The sequence below is a fragment of the Misgurnus anguillicaudatus genome, chromosome 15 (assembly GCF_027580225.2).
Source record: "Misgurnus anguillicaudatus chromosome 15, ASM2758022v2, whole genome shotgun sequence".
NCBI lineage: Eukaryota > Metazoa > Chordata > Actinopteri > Cypriniformes > Cobitidae > Misgurnus > Misgurnus anguillicaudatus.
The window spans coordinates 16865172-16890229 of NC_073351.2; the positions used below are offsets into that span (position 1 = coordinate 16865172).

The window sequence follows — 25058 nt, forward strand, 5'->3', positions numbered from 1 at the left end:
TTACAAAAAGTAAGGAAGCAAAGCATGAAAATGTTATATAATATTTATAACATATTATAATATATTATATAAATAATGTATAATATATCAAATGTATCATATCATGTCATGTTCATCATATTCAATCATATTATTATATTATTATATAATGAGTATTTTATTAGCACAGGCCTATGTGATTATTGTATACATGTGTTATAAGTTGTACTTGCATTTTTTTTTTTTCATACATTTAGGAAAAATTTTAGTACAAAAGTTTTTGTTAAATTTTGATTTGTTCGTGAAAATGTCTGTATGCATGCTTAGTAAATGTGCATCTCAAAACATATTAAATAGGTATATATTGATATCTAAAAGCTTGTAAAATCTAGAACAACTTACATCACAACTCATACACTAAACACATGTGACTATAGCCTGAAATAGCTGTCCTTTTCTCACAAGGCCACAGCTGCAGTGTGTGATTAAACAACATGTAAATAAAACTGTAAGACAAGAGAAAGAAAGAAAGAATACATTGAATAACTGTATATGTATACTTTAATATGATAAAGATAGTGTTATTCATAATGAAAATAGTGTCATATATGACAACCCAGACTTCTCCCTCTGATTCTCATCTATGCAGAGATAGTCTAATGAAGGACGATGTGGAGCCTAGTGGATTCGGCAAAAAGGTTTAAATGCATGTGACAGAGCATGTTGAATCAAGGCATGTGACAAGATGCGTGAGAGTAAATTAAATCAATTTCTTCACATTAGCAGGATGACTAGGAGTGTTTTTTTTTTTTTGTGAACGGTACTCATTCAAACCATGTATGCCAGGGTTTAGATTAATCCAGGACTAGGCTTTAGTTTTAAGGACATTTAAAGTAGTTTATACAAACATGTCTTACCAAAATATTATTGTTGTGTATATTGAGATAAAACAATGGCACTGATACATGATGTCAGTGCACAAATTTTATTTAGGAAATTATGCAAAGACACTTATGGTGATATTGACCCTCTCATGCATTGCAATAGGAGAGAGAGAATATTTTATATTTATACATTTTATCATTTTATTATATTTTTTCTTCACCTTATAGCTTGTTATTATGTGTTTCTTGTTTTAGGTATAATGTTTGGCAATATTGTAAGTACATACAATCATGCTAAAAACATACAATATACCTCTTTATGTATGTAGTTGGCAAAAAGATTTAATTTTGGTCCAAGTTATTTCTGCAATAACAGCCCCACGTGTTAACTTATTATTATATGTTTACGGTAACTGAGGCCATGACCCGTTTATGATCTACAGGTTTATTTAAACCAGGACCATTCATATCGTATTACTTTAACTTTAGGGGGAAAAGGAAATCTCTCCTGCAACTCTGAAATAAAGTTCTGCCTTTGATATCGAGCCCCTGCTTGTGTGAGCTCCCAGCCAACAGAAAGTTTTCTGACTCAAAACGTCAAACTCCTCCCTTTCAACACTTGTATTGAGCTTGACTGAGCTGCGGAGCTGTCCTAGTAAAGCGGCAAGCAGGCGAGTGTTTGATACCGTCTGCGATCACACGGAAGCGGCAGAGGAGAAAATCGCCGAACACGCTCACGACAGAATAACACGCGAGACTGGGTTGTCCATTCCACAGCACACATCCATGGCGCTGTGTAACGGGGATAGCAAGGTCAGTAAACCGGCCTAAGCGTGCGCAGAAGTAAAACGAGTCTCCCGTCCTTGTATCACCGGCACGGGGTGCCTCCGGTAGTACCCGCTCACACGCGGCCTTGCCCGTGCGGGGAAACTTAGGGCACCCGTTTTATTGCTTTTGGTGATTGTTGTTTCTCTATGAAAACACTACTGTAGACATGTTATCTTCGTTGTACATGCCTGTAGCACTCTGTCCGCGTGATCTCGTGGTGTTTAAAGTGATAGTGAAATTATTGGGTGCCCCGGGCGAGGTTTAGAGGCTCAACGACCGCAGCCCTGAGATATAGAAGCTCGCGCACTGACTTCGGCTGGGCTCGCCAGCAGCACTGTCCACGAGGCTAAGCTAATGCTAGTTAGCCGCACATTCAGTGAGACATGCGGAGGCTGCGTTGCTAACAAGATTTTGGTGCTGTCGCGTTGTTAACGTTGTAACTTAAACATTTCTAAAAAAACCCCCAAATTGACATGTTCTGTGTAAGTTAACTTACTCATGCTATTACCAGCGCAGCGATATTGTAAACAGGCCAATGCATATTCACATTGGAGATTGAGTGTTGTTTTGTTGTTACCGTTTCGTTTCACATATACTGCTAGTTAACATTTGCATGGTTCAAATGCCCGTCAACAAACTTTGTTTTTTCAATTTTACCAGCTGGTACAGGCTTTGAATTAGAGTTGTTTGAGTTGTTGAGTGTAGTGCTGTTTTCTTGCACTCACAAACCACGTGGGAACGTTCATAATATAAACTGTAGAAGTGATAACCGCCTTTGCAGGAAAAATAAGGGCATGCGTTAAATAATTACCATTGTGGTAAAAACTTGACTTTGTTTCAGATGCCTCTAATGATCTTTGATTGAGCCATGAAAGTTTTGATATTATTATTGAACATTTGCAATGGGCACCTACAAGCTGAATACAGATGAGATGAAATGCTAAACTTTTAAATATTACCTAAAGTGCTTCCTACAAGTTTTATTAAACCTAATACTACATGGTGACAATTTTCCCTGTCACTTTTACTCCCATATATATAACACCCCCTTTACCCAGGGCCCTGTTCTCCATGATGGGGGCCCAGGTGTGGGGTAAAGTCCATCTCTTGCTAAAATGCCTTTAGTTTTACATGATCCTCCTTAGTCAGACATTTGAACTCAAATCGTATTGCTATGTTAATAATTAATAAAAATCAACACTTTGTTTCTATCCATCTTATACTTTCAATACAGAAAATCCCAGAAGGGTTGTTTAACCTCATTGTATCATGTTTACTTCCTCTGTAATTGTGTGGTGTTTTACAGAGAGTGCAACGCATTATAGGATATTGGTGCAGATTTCCGGACAGGGTTTATCCTAGTCCCGGACTAAAATTCGTGTTTGAGCTGCCTTAAATTAAATACATCTTAACATATATCAGTTCATTTGGTTTGTCTCAGGATCCAAACCAATATTGTGTTTGAAGGACATTTTGTGTCTACTTGGATGTCCTAATATAACTAAAGCCTAGTCCTGGATTAATCTAAACTATGTCTGGGAGACTGCCCCATAATGTTTTGTACTATCTTGGATCAAAACAATATATTTAATGGAATATATGCAAATTCGAGTTACATCAACACTCGTGTTCAGGGTCTGACAAAAATATTAATCTGCGCTTTATGCGACATCTATTGCCTGCCCTGGTTTCGCATGACTGCACATTTGTTTGTCTCTAGTCACATGCACACATGTTTCTTTAAAATGCATCACATCTTTAATTAGTCACATTTTACATGCTTAATTTAAGCATTTTTGAGATTTGTGCCTTCACGGTATTTTGTATGTGTGTACACAGCTGGATATTGTTGGAGAACCCAAAGATGGTTTATGTTCCTACGAGGGTGCCGTGGTGATCCTTGATGCAGGAGCACAGTATGGGAAAGTGATTGACAGGCGGGTACGAGAACTTTTCGTCCAGTCTGAGATTCTGCCTCTGGAGACCCCAGCATTTGCCATCAGAGAGCAGGGTTTCAGGTGAGCCCATTTGAACCAAGTCTTGTTTGCTCAAAGATGGCGTTTGAAGATGTTAATCAGCAACAGGAAAGTCTCTTAGAAATGTTTTAAATGGGGCAGTAAGCAAAAAAAGATACATTATTGGATTGCTCAGTATTAAATTTAAAAAGACAGTAGTTGCATCATGCAGCAAAGAGTAAAGTATGTCATGTGTTATGGTCAGGAATTAGATTTTCTGTTTTTCTGTATGAATGGCACCAGTGCTGTAATACTGTATGTCTTAAACATTTGCAAAACAACAGTCAGCGGTAAAGATAAATGGCCAGATTGGTTTATTTTGTTATGTTATTCTGTGCTTGCGAGAACATAGAGTGCTGTGCAACCCACCTGTGTGGACATAAAAGGAAACAAAGCAGTTGTGCTATCCTAAATAGTCGAACAGTGAAGGACTCAGACTGTGTGTAACATAAAGACTCACAATTTGAGTCAGAAACAGGGCTGACTGTTATCTGACCTTTTGCATTTTAACTTTAATTTGAGACCGACTCAATGCATCTGTTTTAGCCATTTGAGGTTTTTATAACTGTATTTTGGGTTACATTTTGCCTAACAAACATTTTGTCTGATGTTAGGGCCATTATTATATCTGGAGGCCCAAACTCTGTCTATGCAGAGGATGCCCCCTGGTTTGACCCAGCCATATTCACCATTGGAAAACCTGTTCTCGGCATCTGCTATGGAATGCAGGTCAGATTTTTTCTGTTTACATTTAACATTTTTAACATCTAGTATCAATGTATCACAGAGCCTTTTTTATAAGCATAATCCATCATAGCGTCAGTTTTGTAAACAATTAGACTTATAATATATCACACTAAACGTGTTTTGCATTCCTCAGATGATGAATAAAGTTTTTGGAGGCACAGTGCACAGGAAGTGTGTGAGAGAGGATGGAGTTTTCGACATTACTTTGGACAACTCTTGCTCTCTCTTTAGGTAGAAAAAATTCATTCAGTATATCATTCGTTATGTATAGATATTTGCAAAAAAAAAAAAAGTTTACATATATATGCTCACATGTTCTTATGTGTTTAAAGGGGCCTGCAGAAAGAAGAAGCTGTCCTGTTGACACATGGAGACAGTGTCGACAAAGTTGCAGATGGATTTAAAGTTGTCGCCCAGTCCGGAAGTATTATTGCAGGTAGATAAACAGAAAACAGCAGGTTAATTCACAAGTTTGCCTGCTCATTCAGTCTTAACATTAAATGGCTCATCACGTTCCCCAAGTTAGGAAAAACAGCAGTGAAGGAGGAGGAGGCAGGGATGTTGGAAGATTGTCGCTGAGAATGCGCAGGGACAGGACTAAATGTTCTGTCCTCCCAAACCTATGTTTAGACCTTTATTTAATGTTTACACTAGGGCTGTCAGCATTAACGCATGCAATTAATTTGTTAATCATTAACACATTAAAATCAGTCAGTCAGACCTCCAGCACCGCACCTGGACCCATTATGGTGGTATTTGGTGAGCCAAGTATTTTCGATTTTACATTAATATCAATAATTGGCCTTACTAAGTGAATATAAAATATATCAAGGTTATATTTTCAAATTTTCTTTACATTTATATAGAATGATTTTACTCAGAAAGTCACACAGCCAGGTTTTCACAGATGTCCTAAATAGGTTGAGTGTGTCTGCTGCTGGATGTTGAAGTTAAGGTATATTTTGTCTTTTGTATATCAGGTATTGCTAATGAACAAAAGAAGCTGTATGGGACTCAGTTTCATCCCGAGGTGGATCTCACAGAGAGAGGGATGGATATGCTACGCAACTTCTTGTTTGAGATTGCTGGCTGCAGCAATAACTTCACTGTCCAGAACCGTCAGCTCGCCTGCATCAGGGAGATCAGAGAGAAGGTGGACAAATCCAAAGTTCTGGTGAGTACAATACGACACTGCATTGACCATCAATTAAAGGAGCATTTCACCTGTGGAAACATTAATCTTTATTAAAAGTGGATCATATTTGTAGTCGAAATGTAACATAAATTTAGAATTTGGTGCCCCTATTTGACAGAGAAAAGGAGTGTTTGTAGTCTCATCCCCTCTACAAAGATATAGGACTTCCTTCTTTCAATGATGCAAAATGATGATTTTTACATCATTGAAAGAAGGAAGTGCAACACTGAAATCCATATTTCCTTCTCAGGGGAAACAGAGGGAATCATGCATGACCATTAAAAAACATGACTGGGTTTCTATCTATACAAAGCTTAATGCAAATGGGTGAAGTGTCCCTTTAAAGATATATGGATTTATTAGGGTATAAGGCTATTTATATGTAGGGATGCTCCGATCGATCGGCTGCAGATCGGTATCGGTCGATAACGTCATTAAATGACTCGATCGGCCTCGCTAAATTTACCGATCTTCTAAACACAGTGTTTCCGCTATATACATTCTACCATGGCGGGCCGCCACGCCTAAAACATCCCCGCCACGCCTGCGGTTGTGGATAGAAGGGATACAGCAAACGAAATCTTGACGTATGAGCACTGTTTAATCATAATCCTTCACCCAAACCCAACTCTAAACACAAAATTTCACACGATTGTAGGATGTATTTGGATCTCATTTAGCCAGAGCCGCTGTTTTCATCCTAATAATCCTACCTCCAAATCTAATCCTAAACTTTTCGGCATTTGCTGTATCCCTTCTAGACAAAGCCCACGGCGGCAGCTCGCAAATTAAAGAGCCCTGCCAGACTGGCTGTCTTTAAAAATAAATAAATTGCTTTCTGGATTCGCATTGTTCACTCATTTATAAATAAATCGCCTAAATATCAATTTCCCCATGGGTTTAGTTTCATGCACACATAGATTTAAATCAACAGATGATGATTAGGCTACGTCTCTGTTTTGAGAAATAATAATAAAATAAATAAGCCTACACGAAATATGTCACACTTAAATAATTATCAGATTGACAAAACGAATAAAAAAAGTATTTAAGTTTCTGTTCTTTTTTTGTGACGCGCTGTAAAACCAAAGCAGCAGAAAGCACGTCATGTTTTTAAGGATTTTAAATAAGCACAAGGTTTTCTCCTTATTGTGAGTTTACACAAATAAAAATACAACATTTACAGTTTCTAATGTTGTTTTACTGTTATCTGTATGACAATAAATGTAGGGTAATTTAAGGTTCAAGGCAGTGCTTTAAGTGTCCCAAAAGAGGTGCCGGTAATCTATTTTTTTTTTTTTTTTTTGCTGACTCGACTCCTATATTGAAGGGGTTTTATATTTAGCAGTCAACAGACGACCTTGTAAAAAATAATTAATCCTTTTATAAATTTGTGGATTTGCTTGAGCTAGAAATAGCTACTGAACATAAATAAAATGTGCAAAAGGATTTTGAAAAAAATACCATTAGAAAGAGCTACTGTAGAAAGAGTTTTTGAACATAAATAAAATGTGCAAAAGGTAGATATGTGAGTAAAAATTTCAGCATGGTTAAATGCTAAAACTAGTGGTTCAGATAGAAAAAGCTTGAAAAAAACTTTAAAATGACACCAAGACCATGTCTATGGGGTCAAGAATAACAAAATACTGGCCATTTGAAACTCTGATTAAAGTCATTTATTTTGTCCCATTGTTTTCCATTTTGCGGGTGGTAAAACTACTGTGCACGTCGTTTAAATTCATTGAAATTTCGTTTACTTTTAGTTTAGCAATTAAACTAAATGTATATTACAATTTCAAGAGTGTTTTCTGCACATCGCCTGAGGAAATCCGAAGTTGCGTCGAGGGGAACCAAACTGAAAGCCGCGACAGCGGAGATTATCACGTACCTACAAGGCTTGCGTCTGACCTGCAGCTATCATTCTGACTTGGTGGGATGTCAGCGAGTCCTCTGATTCTGACGGCGTTCTTTTACTACTCAGAGTCTAAAACAAGGAGGGCATATTACGTGTTCATTGTATTTTCATTTTAACCGAGCAGCTATGGTTGCGCGTTTCACACACAAACACACACCTCTCCAGAGCACGTTGACACTGACTGAAGGACGCATGCGCTTTTAACTTGTAAACGCAAGGGTGTATGGGTAATGTAGTCTCTGCTCTCGGTGGAACGAATTAGCAAGCGTACATTAAGGGCGCTCTGAAAAGCGGAGCGCAGCCAAATGATTAAATTAAACCTCTGATTCTTAAACAGATGAGCGTTCCGGTACGCTAAAAGCACGTTCTGGGCGCACGTAGAGGTGGTGGTACGCTCAAGAGCTATTTTTAGAAGTGGCGGTACTGAGTACCGGGGCGTTCCGGCCCACTTAAAGCACTGGTTCAAGGTCATCACGCGTATGCTGTTCACCGGCGCATATACACGGACGCAGCGCAGGGCTGCGAGAAAAGACATGATTAAACTTTCGATTTAACATATTACGAGTTTTTTGGAAATTCTTTTGGAATCACTGTACTCATATTATCAACTTATCGGGCCATTAGTTATTCAGAATATAGACTATAAGCGCAGCGTGCTGCTGACCGCTCAACTGTCAATCTTCCGTTCTTCAGATCGACACTCACAAAGTTTCACATTTAATGACGAGATATTTGTCCAAAAAAAAAAGCTAAATACTGAATACTACTCATATGGAAATGCAAGACATTAATAGTCTAATCTGTTTGTAAGGAAACTTACATTATTCCCGTGGGAAGAGAAGGACGTTGGTAATTAAAACTTGAGGCAGACGGTGAGACGGTTTCATCTGTTTTCAGACAGCAGGGTCGGGGTACCCGCGGGTGAAACGCATATATTTGATGTATATTAATGTGTCGTTTGCGTTGTAGATGCAGGTCGGGACTCAATAAACAAGAGTTAACTGCGGGTCTAACATCCAAGACCAAAATTCGACTCGATTCCGATAGATAGCAGTTTTTAAATGGTCCTGTGCTAATTTGTGTTTAAGCTCTGTCTGAAGACCCTTAAAGGTTTATCTTTAACTGCGCGATTTGCGGTGGGATCGGGTCGGGGTCTTTATGTCAAACGGCCCGAGTGTGGACTAAATTGCTGCTGATGTCGGATAACTGGTCGGGTGTTCTGTCAATCACTGCGGAGCGGATTATCAAACAGGATTGTGCGTGACTTTGCAACAGCTCTGTAATGTTAAACACGAGCATGAACTTGCACACTACATTAAAACTACAATGAAAGTCCGTACAAAGCTATAAAACGTATTTTTTAAGAAAAATATAAGGAAAAGTAAATGACAGCATGAATATTATAAAAAATACATGTTAGTTTACTGTAAACTATATTCTACATTTTAAAAAATAATGTACATTTTTAATCATCATGGGCGCCCCCTGCCGCCACAGCTGGAAAAAATCCTAGAGGAAACACTGAAACACATCTTTCTGTTTGTTTTTGTCAACATAGGGCTCCTGAATGCGGCTGCAGTTAGAGACCATTTTTACGCAATGCGAGCATTTTTATAACCCATCGCTCATGTGCGACATGCATATTTGGATTTCTCTCTTTGCCTTTGCAGAGATAAGTGTATTTTCTATGAGGACGCGATTCGATCAACAGCGTGACGCGTCTTCACATACCCATCAAACAGCGTATACAACACGCATCTATCGCGGACAATTGCATACTCATGCCAAAAGTTTATTATTTGCATGCGTTTTAAAGTTTTGACCGTTTAAACTTTCATTTTCCTCACAGCTGCTCTCGTCCGCGCACACACAGAAGCTTCAGTCATCAGTGTACGTGAACGGAGTGATCTCTCTCACGTCTTAAAGCTACAGTAACCCAATTCATCTCTCAATAAAATCACTCTCTGCTCTTGACTGTTAGGAACTGTTATACTTCATACGAATGTGTGTATAATTTATTCATACAGTTAAAACTGCGAAGTGTTTTATTTTCATCACTTTTAATAGATATAAGACTTTTTAAAGGCATATTAAATTTCTTGTTGCAGAAGAAATATCTGTTGTGCTAATTTATTTGATTCTCTATTAAAACAATAATAAACATAATTACTGCAAGTAATATAACAAAGGCAACATCTGTGGTATTACTTTATCTTAACAGTTACAGTCATCAAAGAGCTTGCATATCAGCTTGAAGAATCGCCATTGGTATCAGCCGATCACGAAGACAACAAATCGGTGATCGGTATCGGCCTGCAAAAATCCTGATCGTAGCATCCCTATTTATATGCATGTGCAGTTAAAGCAGAGAGGGCTCTAATGCCAGGAGAAATCTATTGGTTAGCATTTCTGTTTATTTACCACCACTAATTTATATGTTTGCATCTGTGCCTTGTTGGCATATAGTTCTGGGTAGAGATGATTTCACTACCACTGATTTAAATTTTTGCATCTTTGCTTGTGGGCATTCAGTTCTGGGTTCAGATTAGGGATGGGCACGAGTACTCAATTCCGAGTACTCGAACATGGCCTTGATGATCGATCACGAAACGATGATCATGTGGGTTTATTTATTTTTGTGGTTATGGCGGCATTTGGATGTCTGGTTAGCATTACAAGCGCCTGTGGTAGTAAAGACTGGGTGCGTATTTGACGTTGTGTTGAGCTGCACAGACCAGCGTATGACATCAGGAAAGTTACCATGCATGATTCAAAAACAAACAGGTAAAGTCTGCGCAACCGTGCCACGGCAACCCGCCAAACCACGCAATGCTGTGAAGCCGAACCAACCTCACATCACTGAGGCACTATGGTTTAAAAGGATACCGTGATTTTGGGATTCACTTCCGTAGGATGAAAATACAAAAAAATGATGTAGTCTTTGAGTGTTTTTAATAAAAATATTTTCATTTTCACAATGATGTATATACGCTCCGCCCCTTTGATTGCCCCGCCTCCAGTTAATCGAGTACTGGTTTTTCAGACCTATGGATTAATCGAAATGAAAAAATGACATAAATGCACATCCCTAGTTTAGATGATTTTCAGCGTTGTGATTGCGCTGATGGCATTATAAGAACTCGAACAGCTCCAAGCCCTTCACTAATGGCTGTCAATTGATTGAGATGTTTTTGACAACCAAACGGTTTAGCTGTGCCATCTTCTAACAGGGGCCAGCTTGCCTCTGCTAAGCAGCCAATCCCTAAACACTTTTGTTCAAGTGCTGCTATTATTGTGGAATCAATGCAATATGCATCTACCTTAATCTACTACACATTTTTAGTTTAGTTGAAGGCGTATTTGCTTATTAGCATAGTACTTTAATTTGTCTGTTAGTTGGTGTTGCTCTAGGCTTTGCTTGGGTGGGATCTGAGTGTAGTGTGTGAGGGGAAGTAATTAAAAAATTCCAATTAAGCGCCATTCTTTTCTAAAGCAAGGTGATTGACTCTGTAAAGTGGGTCTTCTCTCTAGAGTATAGATCAGAGGGTGTTATTGGCTTAATAACCTTTTTGTGTATTGAACCTGCTCCCCCCGAGCTGTCGCACTATTACATTGTTTTAGTATATCTATGTATATTTAATAATTTGTGAAATCCTTCAAGTGGAATGCAAAGTAAAGTCTCGTAATCTAATTTGAGATTAAGAGCATCAAAGTTTCAAGACATCAAAGATATTAAGGTTTTCACTAAATGTTCTTTATATTATGTAGGTTTATTTAAAAAAAATAACAGTAAATTATAAAAAAGACTAGCATGGTTTTTACAGTCAGGGTCTCGTAGAGTTTTTTGTGTGATGTTTGTGTGTGTGTGTGTAAACTGTCATTTTTTTTTGCAGGTTTTATTGAGTGGTGGTGTTGATTCGACTGTGTGCACAGCCCTGCTGAATAAAGCCCTGATTCAAGAGCAGGTCATCGCTGTTCATATTGACAATGGGTTCATGAGGAAAAAAGAGAGTCAGAGCGTTGAGGAAGCGCTGACAAAACTCGGCATCAATCTCAAAGTGGTAACTTTTAGAAGTCTTCCTTTTGGATGGGTAAAGGATGAAAAGGATTTCTGAGATGATAAAAAGCTAAATCATAACAAATTAATGTCCCAAATTCTTAGAAATAAAGAATTTATGACAGTGAAATGGGTTCCTGAAGGTGCAATGTACTACTAGTATAACACTTTTTACACTTATGTTTTAGTTCATAAATTAATATTTTTAAACAAAATGGAAACACTTTTTTTTAAATAAAAATGGAATTAGTGTTGGGCGATATTCCCCATTTTGAGATCGTCCTATCGTCAGCCTGTGAGATCACCAACACATGATAGTATCGGGGGGCAGGGCAGTGGTTTACTCATTTATTTGTTTGTTCATTTTTTACCCATTTATGACAAGTCACTTTGTGTGATGGGCATAAAAGCAAGGTCAACACTGTCATGACCGCAACCTTTTTAACTCTTTCGCCGTCAGCATTTTAAAAAAAGTTGCCAGCCAGCGCCAGCGTTTTTCATGATTTTCACAAAAGTTTAATGCCTTCCAGAAAATGTTCTTCTATAAATATATAAACATACAATATTTCAAATGAAAGAACAAACGTTTCATCCTACCTTCAGTAGTTCTTTTGTAATCAGCTTTTGAATATGGGTAGGTTTCTGCAAAAACACCACATTTTGAGCAAAAAGCAGAGATAATTCCATTTTTGTGACGGACTTTTCATAGAGATCCCATTCAGAGCGATCTTTAAAACAGACACGGACATGCAGCCGCTTGCCATAGGGCAATACTTCCGGGTTTAAAAAGTTGCGGTATTGCGGAAAGCCGGAAATACTCGTCATTGGCAGGGAAGCGTGTTCTCTTGATTGACAAGATATCTCGTCAATGGTGGCGAAAGAGTTAAAACTGATGCCATTAATCCGAGCACGTCATTAAATCCAATGCACTCTAAAATTTCCTGGATGCCAGGGAGCGGGAACAACACACTTGCCGGTTTTAAACCCCTGCGTGCCAACCTCTCTAGTGTAAGGAAATGTCAGAGCTGCGCGTATTACAAGCTCATGTGCAAGGAAGAGTCCGAATCATGGGTATTACAAGTTCAGGTGCTAGGAGTCCATGCCATGTGCATTCAGGTCCGAGCAAGAGTCCAAGATGCGCGCATTAAGTCTAGTTAGTTAGTTAGTCTAGTGTACAGGAAGGAATCCGCGCGTGTTACAAACTCTCGCGCAAAGTGAAGCCCACAAATCCTCTCATGCGAGTAAAAACACACAATGCGCATGTTAATGTGAAACTATGATGATATTTAACCATTGGCAACTATCATAATGAAAGTCTACTATTGGCAAATATGTCTGTGGATACACAATACTATCGTCTATTGGCACAACACTAAATGGAAAATAATTAGACTACTTTAGTTCCCCACCACTAAAATTTGGCTATATCAGTTTGATCAGGTCTGTCAAATATCAGGATTGCCTCAATAAGCTTGGAAGGCCTAAAACATGTCTCTGTCTTCATTTTTTAGTGGTAAACGCAGCACATACCTTCTACAACGGCACAACGACTCTGCCAATTTCAGAGGAAGACCGCACACCTAGAAAACGCATCAGCAAAACCCTCAACATGACCACCAATCCAGAAGAAAAGAGGAAGATCATTGGGGATACGTTTGTAAAAGTGTGTAGCATACTTTGCTCTGCATTGCTTCCTACGATCTTGTTCTCTGTCTCTCGCTGGAGCCATTACCAGACATTTCCCATTAACTGAATTGATGTTGTCAATATTTTAAGATGGCGCTGTGATGATGTTGATGCAGAACTGAATTTGTTATTGATTTCCCTTTAAATATCCTGAGTACACATCAACTAGACTTTACCTGGAAAATAAACAAATTACAGAGCATTAAAATGTTATGAGTCGCAAAGTGATCTGGATGTGTAGCAGATATAAAGGCTTATATTAGAGTGCAGCTATATTGTGCTGTCTCTATCAGGTGGCGAATGAGGTGATCGGAGAGATGAATCTAAAGCCGGAGGATGTGTACCTGGCACAAGGCACGCTCAGACCGGACCTGATTGAGAGCGCCTCTCATCTCGCTAGTGGGAAAGCAGAAGTTATTAAAACACATCACAACGACACAGAGCTCATCCGCAAACTTAGAGATGAGGTAAAGATCAATATCAATCAGGTTCATTTTGATTCATGGTGCTCACCAGATTGTCCAATCTGTGATGTTATAATCGATTTTTTGATTCAGACTCCACTGTATCTACATAATGCAAAAGGTTAAAATATTTTTGTCCTCTTTTATCTGAGCACCTGGAATTGCTTACTGTAATGGTAGCAATGTTTCACTAATATGTTATTTCAGTGTTGGCACACTTAAAGAGAGAAATACTTGTAGGGGCGGTTTCCCAGACAGGGTTTATCCTAGTCCCAGGCTAAATTGCATGTTTGAGCTGCTTTAATTTAAAAGCAACTTGCATTGACATCTTAACAGTGTTTAGTCTCAAGATGCACACCACACCAGTATTGTTTTTGTAAGGTATGTTTGTAAAAAGGCCTAGTCCTGAATTAATCTATACCCTTTCCGGGAAACTGCCCGTAATGTTTCTTTTGTCAATATTAGTGAACTCGAGCAATAAAAGGATTTTGTGATTTATTTGGCTGAAATGCGTTTTGGATTGCCTTTCGGTGTAACAGAATAGAAGTGCACGGCAGGGAGGCTTTTCCTTTCAATGTTAAAGAAACACAATTATGCCTCCATCTTAACTGTTTTTTGTTGGTTTTTGTGGACATTGCTCCCTGCAGGGAAAAGTAATCGAACCGCTGAAAGATTTCCATAAGGATGAAGTAAGAGCATTAGGTCGAGAACTAGGGCTCCCTGAAGAGATCGTCTCTCGACACCCTTTCCCTGGTGAGAATAATTTTTTTATTTTTTATTAACATCATTGTTATTGATTTGATCTGGCGCCATCTAGCGGCACAGATAATACAAATTGCATCTTTAAATGTATGATGTAAATCATGTTATGACTTGACTGGGTGTATGATCACTCATTCATTCTTTATGTGCTGCAGGTCCAGGTTTGGCCATCAGAGTCATATGTGCTGATGAGCCTTACATCTGTAAAGACTTTGCTGAAACCAACAACATCCTAAAAATCATCACAGACTTCTCAGCCAGTGTTAAAAAGGTACGGATTTGAACCACACTGTACTGTTGAGTGAGTTTACTGTTGGATTATACGTCATATGCAGGGTTGGGGAGTAACGGCAGTACATAATCAGAATTAGTTTGTTACGAAAAAACTGTAATCGGATTACAATTACATTTTGTAAAAAATTGGAATACTTTCAGGATTACAATGGTTTCACTTTAAACAAAATAAATCATTGTTTTGGCATAATAACACTTTTTTCAAACACTGCTTGACTGTGCAGTAGTTCATGTTTTTGTTGTCAGTGATGATGACATGCTTCTACAAAATTGATGTTGTTGGTATGATTGCAATTGTAAGTTTTGTGTTTCTGGAAAATGAGTAGTCTACTCGCAATCAGTGTGGCCAACTTGCAGACTTTGACACATTCAGATGAGACTGCACAGAGCTGAAGCGTGAATGAGCTGTTTTCCCTGCAAAACAACATTTTTATAATTTATCTCGGTACTGTTTGATCCTGATTTGTTTTGAAGCTGGACTATTTGGACAAATAAACATGAACACAGCTCAGTTGCAAAGTTTGTACCTAGACAAACTTCAGTAGGCAAACAGTTCACTAAGATTGCTGGTTAACAATGTGCACATTAATTAGTATTTTTAATGGGTTACGTTCAGTCACCATTTCATACTTGTTTCGTTGTCTGACAACAAGATCCGAGAATATACAATTGAAAGAATTAAGCATTCGGCTATATTAAAATATAGTTTGTGACAGTTCAGAAAGAAAGGGAATTTGAAGCGCTAATGTATTTAGAATGCAAATATGACGTGGTGACATCACTGATATGCTAATGACGTAATCTAGCAACATTTAGCGACTTTTCAAGATTGAAAATAGTTGGCAACACTGATCACGATGTCCTTTCTCAATCTCTTCATGCAGAGATGATAAAAAAGATTTTAGCTGTATAGGTAGGGAAGCTTCCACCGCCAACGTCCCAGGCCAAATTAAGAAAGATCACGGCTTCAGTCAGCATTTCAAAATAAACTATATGTACCTGTAGATTGTATAGACTTTTTAAATGTTGTAGAAACTATAATTATTTTTCCTACACGTTAAAAAAACTTTAAACTAATTATATGTGACCTTGCAGGAATCCAAAAGATTACATTACTTTTATATTTTACTGTTTGGATGAAGTTACTAAATACTTTTTTATAAAGTAATTTGTAACTGTAAAGGCATACATTTTAAAAGTAAAAAGTTTTCCCAAGTCTGGTCACATGCTATAAAATCTCAATCTGTCTGATGTTCTGTTTAGCCACACACCCTTCTTCAGAGAGTGAAGTCGTGCATATCAGATGATGAGGAGGAGAAACTCATGCAGATCACCAGCCTTCATTCACTAAATGCCTTTCTGCTGCCAATCAAAACTGTTGGCGTCCAGGTAAGCTTTTGCTTTTTCTGCATGTCTTCATGTGCCATTGGAAATTTCTTACTTCCACTTCTGAAATTGTAATTGCGAATTTGTCACATTCAAGTGCTTTGTTGTTGAAAAGAAGGAAAAGTAGTTTTTATCAACCACACGTCATCTAATCTACTGTATGGTTATAAAACTTATAAAATCAAGTTGAAATTGTTTAACTTACATTTTTATGTTACATTAACTCAGTGCTTCTCAATTATTTTCTGTCACGCCCCCCCCTAGGAAGAAGTAAACATTTCGCGCCCCCCCAACTCTCCCCCGCGACTGTAAATAGTCTAATTTGTCTATAAAATTACACATCTGCAAAACATTGTATCCTTATTAACATTAAAGAAAACACAAAAAAAGAAATATCAATCAACTTACAACAAAGAATAACTTTATTAACATTGTTTTTTTAGTCTGTAACAGAAAAGACAAAAAATGCATCAATTTGCCTGAAATAAAATAAATCAATCCTTATTTACAGTATATTTTTTGACCATTTGATACTGAAAAATTAAATGAAATATAATCAATAAATAATAATAAAATTCTCAAGCGGCTTATCAGCGTGTTTGGGGTGTAATGTCTTTAAGTGACGGTGCAAAAAAAATCACTTCCTGAAAAGGAAAATCCACCCCCCCTGGTGTCACTTCGAGCCCCCCCTGGGGGTCCCGCCCCACTATTTGAGAAGCACTGCATTAACTTAACTTACATTAACAGTGCTGGTTTGCAACAAAAGAAAATTTTCATCTTGGGGCAACTATCCCTTTAAACTATCCGTTTAAGGGACTTTTTTTGAAAATTGGTTCATTTTCCAGCTCTCCTAGAATTAAACAACCTATCTCTGGGTCTGACGGGACCACTTTTAGCATAGCTTAGCATAATACATTGAATCTGATAAGACCATTAGCATCAGGCTCAATTTTTTTTTACAACTTTGCTGTCATACCATGGCTGCGGCAGGCGCAGTGATATTGCGCAGTGCCTGAAAGTAGTCCCCTTGGTAACTTTTAATAGCAGGGGACTATTTTCGGGCACTGTGTAGAGTCATTGCGCCTCCCGCAGCTATGCAAAGTCCTTGATTATTACGCTTGAATGAGAGTATAGTTCTTGGCCATATCTGCATAGAAAATCTCAACTTTTAATTTTCTGTCGGTACGCAATGTAACTACAGAAGAGTCAAGTTTTAAATAGGAAACATTTAGAAACTCTTTGGTTATTTTTGAGTGCGATGCTAATGGTTTAATCAGATTCAATGGATTATGCTAAGCTATGCTAAAAGTGATACAGCCAGACCCGGAGATAAGCTGAATAGATTCCAAAACTGTAAAAATCAAATGTTTGGCTCTAGGGGAGCTGGAAAGTGAGCATATTTTCAAAAAAGTGGAGTGTCCCTTTAAGTTAAATTTATACCAGCCTTTATAGCTTAATTCATTGTCTGACAACCTATTTTCCTATGCCCACAGTTTTGTGGTTAGTTGTTGGTGCACATGTTTTACTGGCTCTCTTCCTCCTGCTCGCTCCCTTTGTTAATGTTAAGGATCAGATGTAGTTGTATAGTAATTTGGAGTTGTTAATGTCAAGGAGACTATATTATATCAGCACATCGACTGACACCCCTCCATTGCGTTACTGCTGCTGCCGTGTGCGAGTCTCATGACGTTTGTATTTATAGACAGATTTATGATTGGACAGAAGAAGGTGGTTTACTTCTGTGAGATGAAGCCATTAGACAGAACCAGACCAGACCAGACCGTGTGTCTCACCACATAGCTCAATGATGCATGGTTGGGTGTTCCTCTAATAGACTGAGTACTACTGTACCACACTGTGCTAAAATTACCACAGTCTTCAGACTAAAAGCTGGGCCATGCTGACTCATGAGGAGGGAAAAGTTTTACATGCCGTTTGCTGTATTTATACACGTGTTGGAGATTGTTGGTATGTTTAACTGTTGTGTGCTGCGAAAGAAATGGTGTACAGGACACAGCATTTGGGACTTAAGAGAAACTTTACACTATTTAAATGAAATTTAGAAGAAATATTTTTAGCTTTTGTAAAGTGTACCTTTATAAGAGAATTGGAGGTCAGATGATGCACTAACTTTCATGCCATTCCATCTGTACAGGGTGACTGCCGTTCATACAGTTATGTTTGTGGGGTGAGCAGTAAAGAAGCCCCTCACTGGGATTCATTGATGTTCCTGGCCAGACTTATCCCTCGAATTTGCCACTCCATCAACAGGTAATATCATCATTGTCATACTGTATTCATCAGCTGTATTCACCTGGGGTCTCATTTAAACAAAGGATCCTCCTTACTAAAGTGTACACGCACCCAGAAGCCAAAAATGGTTCAGACTTATAAAACCGTGTGTACGCACACCTGTAAACAATCAGGGTTCCAATGGGTCCTTGAACCCCTTGAAAGTTTGTGAATCTGGGGGAAAAAATTCAAGGCCCTGGGAAGTTTTTTAAAATATACATACATACAGGTCATTGAAAGTGCTTGAATCTATTTTATGCAAGACGTTTTCAGGGAAAAAAATCCATATTATTCCCTGTGTAGTGTAGGATAATATCATACACATTCTAGACTTTTTAAGCACACATGCTAAACTGTTCGCTTTAAATGCTTATATCTTCTGTATGCGAATGATGATTTATATCAAAATGCTTTTTTGCATAGTTGTGTTTGACACATGAAAACGTCTCGGGTTACGTATGTAACTGTTGTTCCCTGAGAAGGGAACGAGATGCTGCGTCTCCCATGCCATACATCCTGCGTCCCTATAATGCCATACATCCTGCGTCCCTATAATGCCGTCTTTGCCAGTATTTCAGATAGCGATATATTTCCTGGCTCCTGCGTCACCCTGTCTTTGCTGTTCAGCTTCACCATTGGTTGAATTTGATATACACATTCAGACACACTTACCCCTAAAGGCGTCCCCAAAGTGTCACCGCAGTGACGCAGCGCGAGTTCCCTCGAAAGGGAACTGTAACAATGTATATTAAAAGGTAACACGATGTAACCTTGCTCTCACTCAAAATGTGTCCCCACATTTAGTCCTTGAATTTGAGGATTTTGTACCTGGAAAGTCCTTGCAAGGTTCTTGAATTTGAAGTTAACTAAGGTGTGGGAACCCTGAACAGTGTTCCCTTTATAAATTGCAGATCACCTGCAAGTGTACTTGCATGAATCAGCCTCAAATCCCGCTTTGTACATGCCCATTGTTAAGCATGTAAAGCACCTCATAAATACTGATCTTTACATTAATAGCAAGGAACTGCATACATTTCGGTCTTTTCCCCATGCAAAGCTATGGTAAGCAAAAGCTGAGGCATTAAATCATTTTCATGTTTATAGAAAAAATATGAGCGTGAGTAACAAACAACATTTTACATTTATTCATTTAGCAGTCGCTTTTATCTAAAGCATCTTTAAAATGAGGATTCAGGTGACATTTCTTTAATAAGTATATAGAAAACTATTATGTTCTTTTCATCTACTTTACAGAGTTGTTTACGTCTTTGGGTCACATGTAAAAGAGCCACCCACTGACATCACTCCCACCTTCCTGACAACTGGTGTACTGAGCACACTAAGACAGGCTGACTTTGTAGCTCACTCCATTTTGAGAGAGTCTGGTAAGAGCTCACTGTCTACTTCATTATTGTCATAACCTTAATATGCGTAAACATTCCCACCACTGCTATGGCTACTGCACGAGCTGAGTAAATATTTTCACCACAACTATGTCTCAGTCAAAATGTGGCTGGTTCGATGTCAACAGCTTAAGTCAGCTGATGTTGTTGCCACTGTTGACTTCTGTTCTTCATACAGCTTTAAATGTCACAAATATTGTATTTTTAGGAGAATGCAGAACATGTATACAAAACTGATTAAAGCAATATTTAAAGTTTAAACCTAATAAACAAAATACAATTTTAGCAACATGAGTAAAGTAAAACTGAGGGTTTGTGGACACCTAGTGGCTCATTGCATAACTACAGAGATTGCTGAAGAAGTGTCACTGGTCCGTTATAGTGCTCTGTTTGTTTGTACTTGGTCATTAGGTTCAGTGTGTGATGTGTGATGTTGTGCTTTATTTCCAGGCTACTCTGGCAAGATCAGTCAAATGCCAATCATTCTCACCCCACTGCACTTTGACCGTGACCCGCTACAGAAGCAGCCGTCTTGCAGACGATCCGTCGTCATCAGAACCTTCATCACCAGCGACTTCATGACGGGCATTGCCGCTACACCAGACAACCAAATCCCTGAAGAGGTGAGAGATCATGTGGACTGATGGGTTAAGGGTGATAACCAATAATCAACAGTTTGTTATGGATATAGGTTGACTTGAAGTGTTTTCTAACTGATTTAAAAGTACTAACAAGGTGACTTAATAGGTCTTGTTGAAAAACTTCAAATTCTATAATGCATATAGGTCAAAAACGGTTAGATGGGGTACAAAAAAGGGGAATTCAGGGGTTTTGTGTTGCATTTTTTTAATATTTAAGGCATTAGTTTACAGAGAAATTAAAAAGTATTTATTTACTTAAATAAATTGACTTGACTTGACTTGACTAATTGCCCTTAAGCCATCCATGATGTTGGTAATATTGTTTTTTCAGTTAAACAGTACAGAATATTTTTAGCTAAAATCGAGGTCCTTGGTGAATTATAAAATGCAAGTCCTCATGTGCCAAACCTTTGAGAGTCAAAAAAAGGAGATACAGGCACCACTAAATTGATTCCTGTAGCTCCTGACAATATGTCTCATAAAATAAACATCTGGGTTAGGGTCACCTTAGACGTCACGCCTATGGACCGTTCAGCGGATTTCGAAGTCGTCCTCTGCTTGGTTGAATTGGTTGATTTCCAGGAGATGTGTGTGTTGTGAAACGACATGGGTGTTTGCTGTTGTTGTTATAAACTTTAGAGACGCCTGTGAATGATAGTTTCACACTGGTTTGTTATTGTGGCGGCGTCTCCAAGCCCCTAAACATGATGCGGCACAAAGCGGAACGTGATTGGTTCTTTATGTGTCAGTCATTTGGCTTCTTGGGCAGTCATTTGCCATTTAAAGCTGCCATGGTTTCCAGACCTTCAGTATTGAGTAGAGGTCGTCTCGGGACCAAATAAATGTACCCAACCAGAAATGACCCGAATCACTTTATACCGAACCCGACGTGCATAAATAATGTTTTTAAAAGAAAGACCCGACCCGAGACAAACCCGAGAAGATTAGACCCGAGTCCGACCCGAACCAGTGGCATTTTTTTTAACCCGACTGGATCCGAATGTAAACTGTGCAGACAGGCGTGTGAAGGACATTGATGCACACACGCAAGAGAGTTCGGGTTTTCGGGTTCGTTCAGCAAAAAACACATACATTTTAAATTACCCGAGACCCAATGCCGCTAATATTATACCCGACCCTTGTCCGACGCACACGTGAAACTTTAATACCCGATCGGGTCTCGGGTCGGACCTCGGGTTTTCAGATCTAGGTGGACCCATGAAGACCTCTAGTATGGAGGGTTACCCTAAACAAGGGTTGTGCAAAAAATGTATCTTTATTTATAGTATTATAACTGGTAATGACCTACATCTTGGATGGCATGAGGTAGAGTAAATTTTAAAGCAAGATGAACTAAGGCTGCGTCCAAATAACCACACTTGCAGTCTTTGCACTTGACCGCTTGAATACTTACATGACGTATTTTCTGTATTTTGCCCAAGTGTTCTAGTGGGCGTGAAGATCCCAAGCATGGATGTAAAAATTATTCACCCAATGGGACACACTTTAAGTGTTAAAATGTCTATCCAGGTAGTGGCAGCAAGTTGCACCAAAACGTATTCGTTTTTTATTTTGGCTACTTAAAATATATATTTTTAAGGTTTGCTTTAAATAAAACACATAAACAAATGAATAAATAAATGAACATTTAAAGAATATTATCTACACTTCTCTGAAACTTTCAGACGCAGAATTTTTTGCACAGGTTAAAAACTCTTAATGGCGCTCTTAGCGAATCTGTGAGACGTCACTTTTTGTTGATGTTTGAACAGTTTTCAAACAAACGGAGCATATCTAACTCCTCCCTTCCATGCTTTTATGAACGCCCCCATCCCCCAAATCCTTCTTGTCGTTTATTGGCTGGAAGAATTTGTTATGTTTCGTAGTGCTAGGTTTGGCCACTGTGTGTTTATTGCGGTTTGTGGATCCTGGGCTGTCTACAGAGATCGCGTTTTTTTTACAGTTTGATCAGTGGACAGGCAGCAAGCAGATAGTGAGGAGATGTTAGCTGTATGTAACAAAAAAAAAATTATGGTCTAAAACGCGTGAATTCGCTTAGAGCACCATTAATTTTGTGCATGTAGCTTTATTAAAGTTTGTTTAAGTCCCTGAATAAACAACACCGTTAGTGTTGTTTTAATGTTATAAAAGCAGTTACAGATGTTTTACAAAATATATAATAATGTTTGCACCAATTAAAAGTGGAACACTTTCCGTTTTTCTACCAAAATATGTAAAATCCATATATTGACTTATAATTAAAAGTTTCCACGACATCTCGCGAGCTTTGGGCAAAAGTCTCAGGATGTAAATAATGAACATGATGCATGACGGGATACGCTTAGCCTTGTATACTGCTTCAAAGCCGTATTCGAGAAAGTGTGGGTTTAGTGTAGGTTAAGGGCACTGCACTTTGCCAGTTTTTAGACATGGGACAGTCTTGCCCACTTACTTCCTGTCGTGTGCATGACCGCAAGTGTGGTTATTTGGACGCAGCCTAAGCCTTTCTTTCTTTATAACTAAATACAGCATTAATGGCACTTAGGACATTGGTTGTCTTAGGACAAATATCTGACGTGCATTTACATATAGTAAAGCGCTTGTATGACATGCAGTAATGTTTTCAACGCAAATATTCCCATCCACTAACCTGTGCTCTATATCACAGGTGGTTCTCAAAATGGTCAACGAGATCAAGAAAATCCCGGGTATATCGAGGGTGATGTATGACCTCACATCAAAGCCACCAGGAACAACAGAGTGGGAGTAAAACAGTGGACTTTATCATCTTACCTATCCTTGTCTCCTCTTAAAGTCCTTCTCTACCTCCCCCCTTCCCAGTACTGCTACATTCCCCCCAAACCCCTTATCTTTGTTTCCGCGACCCCCTTTAGGCACGCCGCCCTGTCATTGTCCCACTGAGACGAACATTCCCTACACTGGCAGGTTGTACTGTGATTGGCGCAAAACTGCTACTTCACTTCCGCCTCATTTTCTGGAGTCGGTTGTAATATTGGTATTATTATTATTATTAATATTGCTGTTGTCATTATCTTCATCATTGATGATGATATTGATACATGGATTTAGTTTTTTTATATAAATATATATATCAGCTCTGTGTTTCATGCATTGTGACTGGTCACTTCTTCATAGTCGCTATTGTAGCCACTGAAGGTCAAAGGTCATATTCGGACAGTTGACTGTCCGAGTGCAGCATGACACAAACAAGCAGCTTTTTCTTAAAGACTTCTGTGTCAAGGACTAAGTTCCTAGTGCTGTTTTCTGCCATCTTCAAGTTCAGTTTGTTTTCACTAACCCAGCTTGCGCAGTGTTGATTTTTGGTTGGATTTCTTACCTGAACCCTTCTGATGGAGGTGGCAGGTGATAACTCACTCACACAATAAGTCGTGACCAATCAGTGTTTTCAATATTATTTGCCAAATACAGAGTTTTACGAGTGCTGCTGTCACGGCATGGTTGGTTTAACAGAGGCTCTAAACATTGGAGAGCTCCTGGATTTGTGCCTGTTTTATCTTTTTTGGTCATTTTGTTTTTCAGGGATGTGATTTTATTTTATTTTGCATTATTTTCCTCTCTCTCTTTTCTAGAATGTTGATAAAAGAAAAAAAATTAAAAATGTAAAATAACTGATGTCTGGCTTTTACGTCAACGTCATTAAGTTTGCCTGGGCTGGATTTTCTTAATTTTGTATTGTTTTACAGTTCAATAAACCTCAAACAATCTTTACCAGAGTAGCAAAATTGCATAAGACTGCATTATTTTTTAGGGATAAATATGCTTTTTATCTCATTGGCCTATTTATTGTCTTGTTTTAAACATAAATTTATCAAAAATGTTTATGCTTAAAACGAGAGAAATTTCCACTAGACTAAATGTTGTTTCTTTTTGAAAGTTTGAAATTTTGGCTTCTCTGGTAAATTTATCTTGTTTAAAAACCGTTTAGGTATTTTTTACTGGATAACAACAAAGAAAACTAATTAAAAAATTATTTTTTGTTTTAGTAGGATGAATAGTGTACTTATTTTCACCAATAAAGGCCTTGGTATTTTCTTGTGCTGAGCAGAGCAATAGTGTTTCGAGAGAGAGAGAGATGATCGAGGGGACTCATGAAACCCTTTCAATAGGTCAGATTAGCAGATTTTGGACCATGAACTGCTGTCAATGTAAGTGTGGTCATGTTAATATTCCAATCTTAACAGTAGCCTGGTCTTATATATAAATATATATAGAGAGGGAGGGACTTTGACTGGGCACAAATGGAAAACGATGTCCAGCCCTCGGTCTAATTTAAGATGTAGAGAATTGTTATGATAAATGTAACATACTCTGTATTTATTGTCTTTAAAGATTTTCGTTTCACTCTTCCGTTGTCACAATAGCAAAAAACATCCTTGTCTTAAATGCAAAATCTTAATGTCTTTTCTCTCTGTCATCTTTGTTATAGTGTATATTTTACTTGTCTATTAAATACATCTAACAAGTTCAG

At 38.3% G+C, this 25058-nt stretch overlaps 1 protein-coding gene across 2 annotated transcripts; it reads left to right on the forward strand.

Moving 5' to 3' along the window:
• Positions 1 to 1431: 1431 nt before the first annotated feature.
• Positions 1432 to 25057, forward strand: gmps (guanine monophosphate synthase). Of its 2 annotated transcripts, none has more exons than XM_073853478.1 (16): positions 1432 to 1676; positions 3531 to 3709; positions 4321 to 4435; positions 4587 to 4684; positions 4786 to 4889; positions 5434 to 5627; positions 11457 to 11620; positions 13130 to 13283; positions 13600 to 13773; positions 14418 to 14523; positions 14688 to 14803; positions 16090 to 16215; positions 18368 to 18483; positions 19759 to 19889; positions 20358 to 20530; positions 23217 to 25057. In XM_073853478.1, exons 1-16 carry the CDS (start codon positions 1650 to 1652, stop codon positions 23316 to 23318), a joined length of 2079 nt encoding a protein of 692 aa, XP_073709579.1. In that variant the 5' UTR covers positions 1432 to 1649; the 3' UTR covers positions 23319 to 25057. The 2 variants fall into 2 exon arrangements, with proteins under 2 accessions (XP_073709579.1, XP_073709580.1); XM_073853479.1 differs by lacking the exon at positions 1432 to 1676 and adding an exon at positions 2040 to 2173.
• The last annotated feature ends 1 nt before the right edge of the window (position 25058 follows it).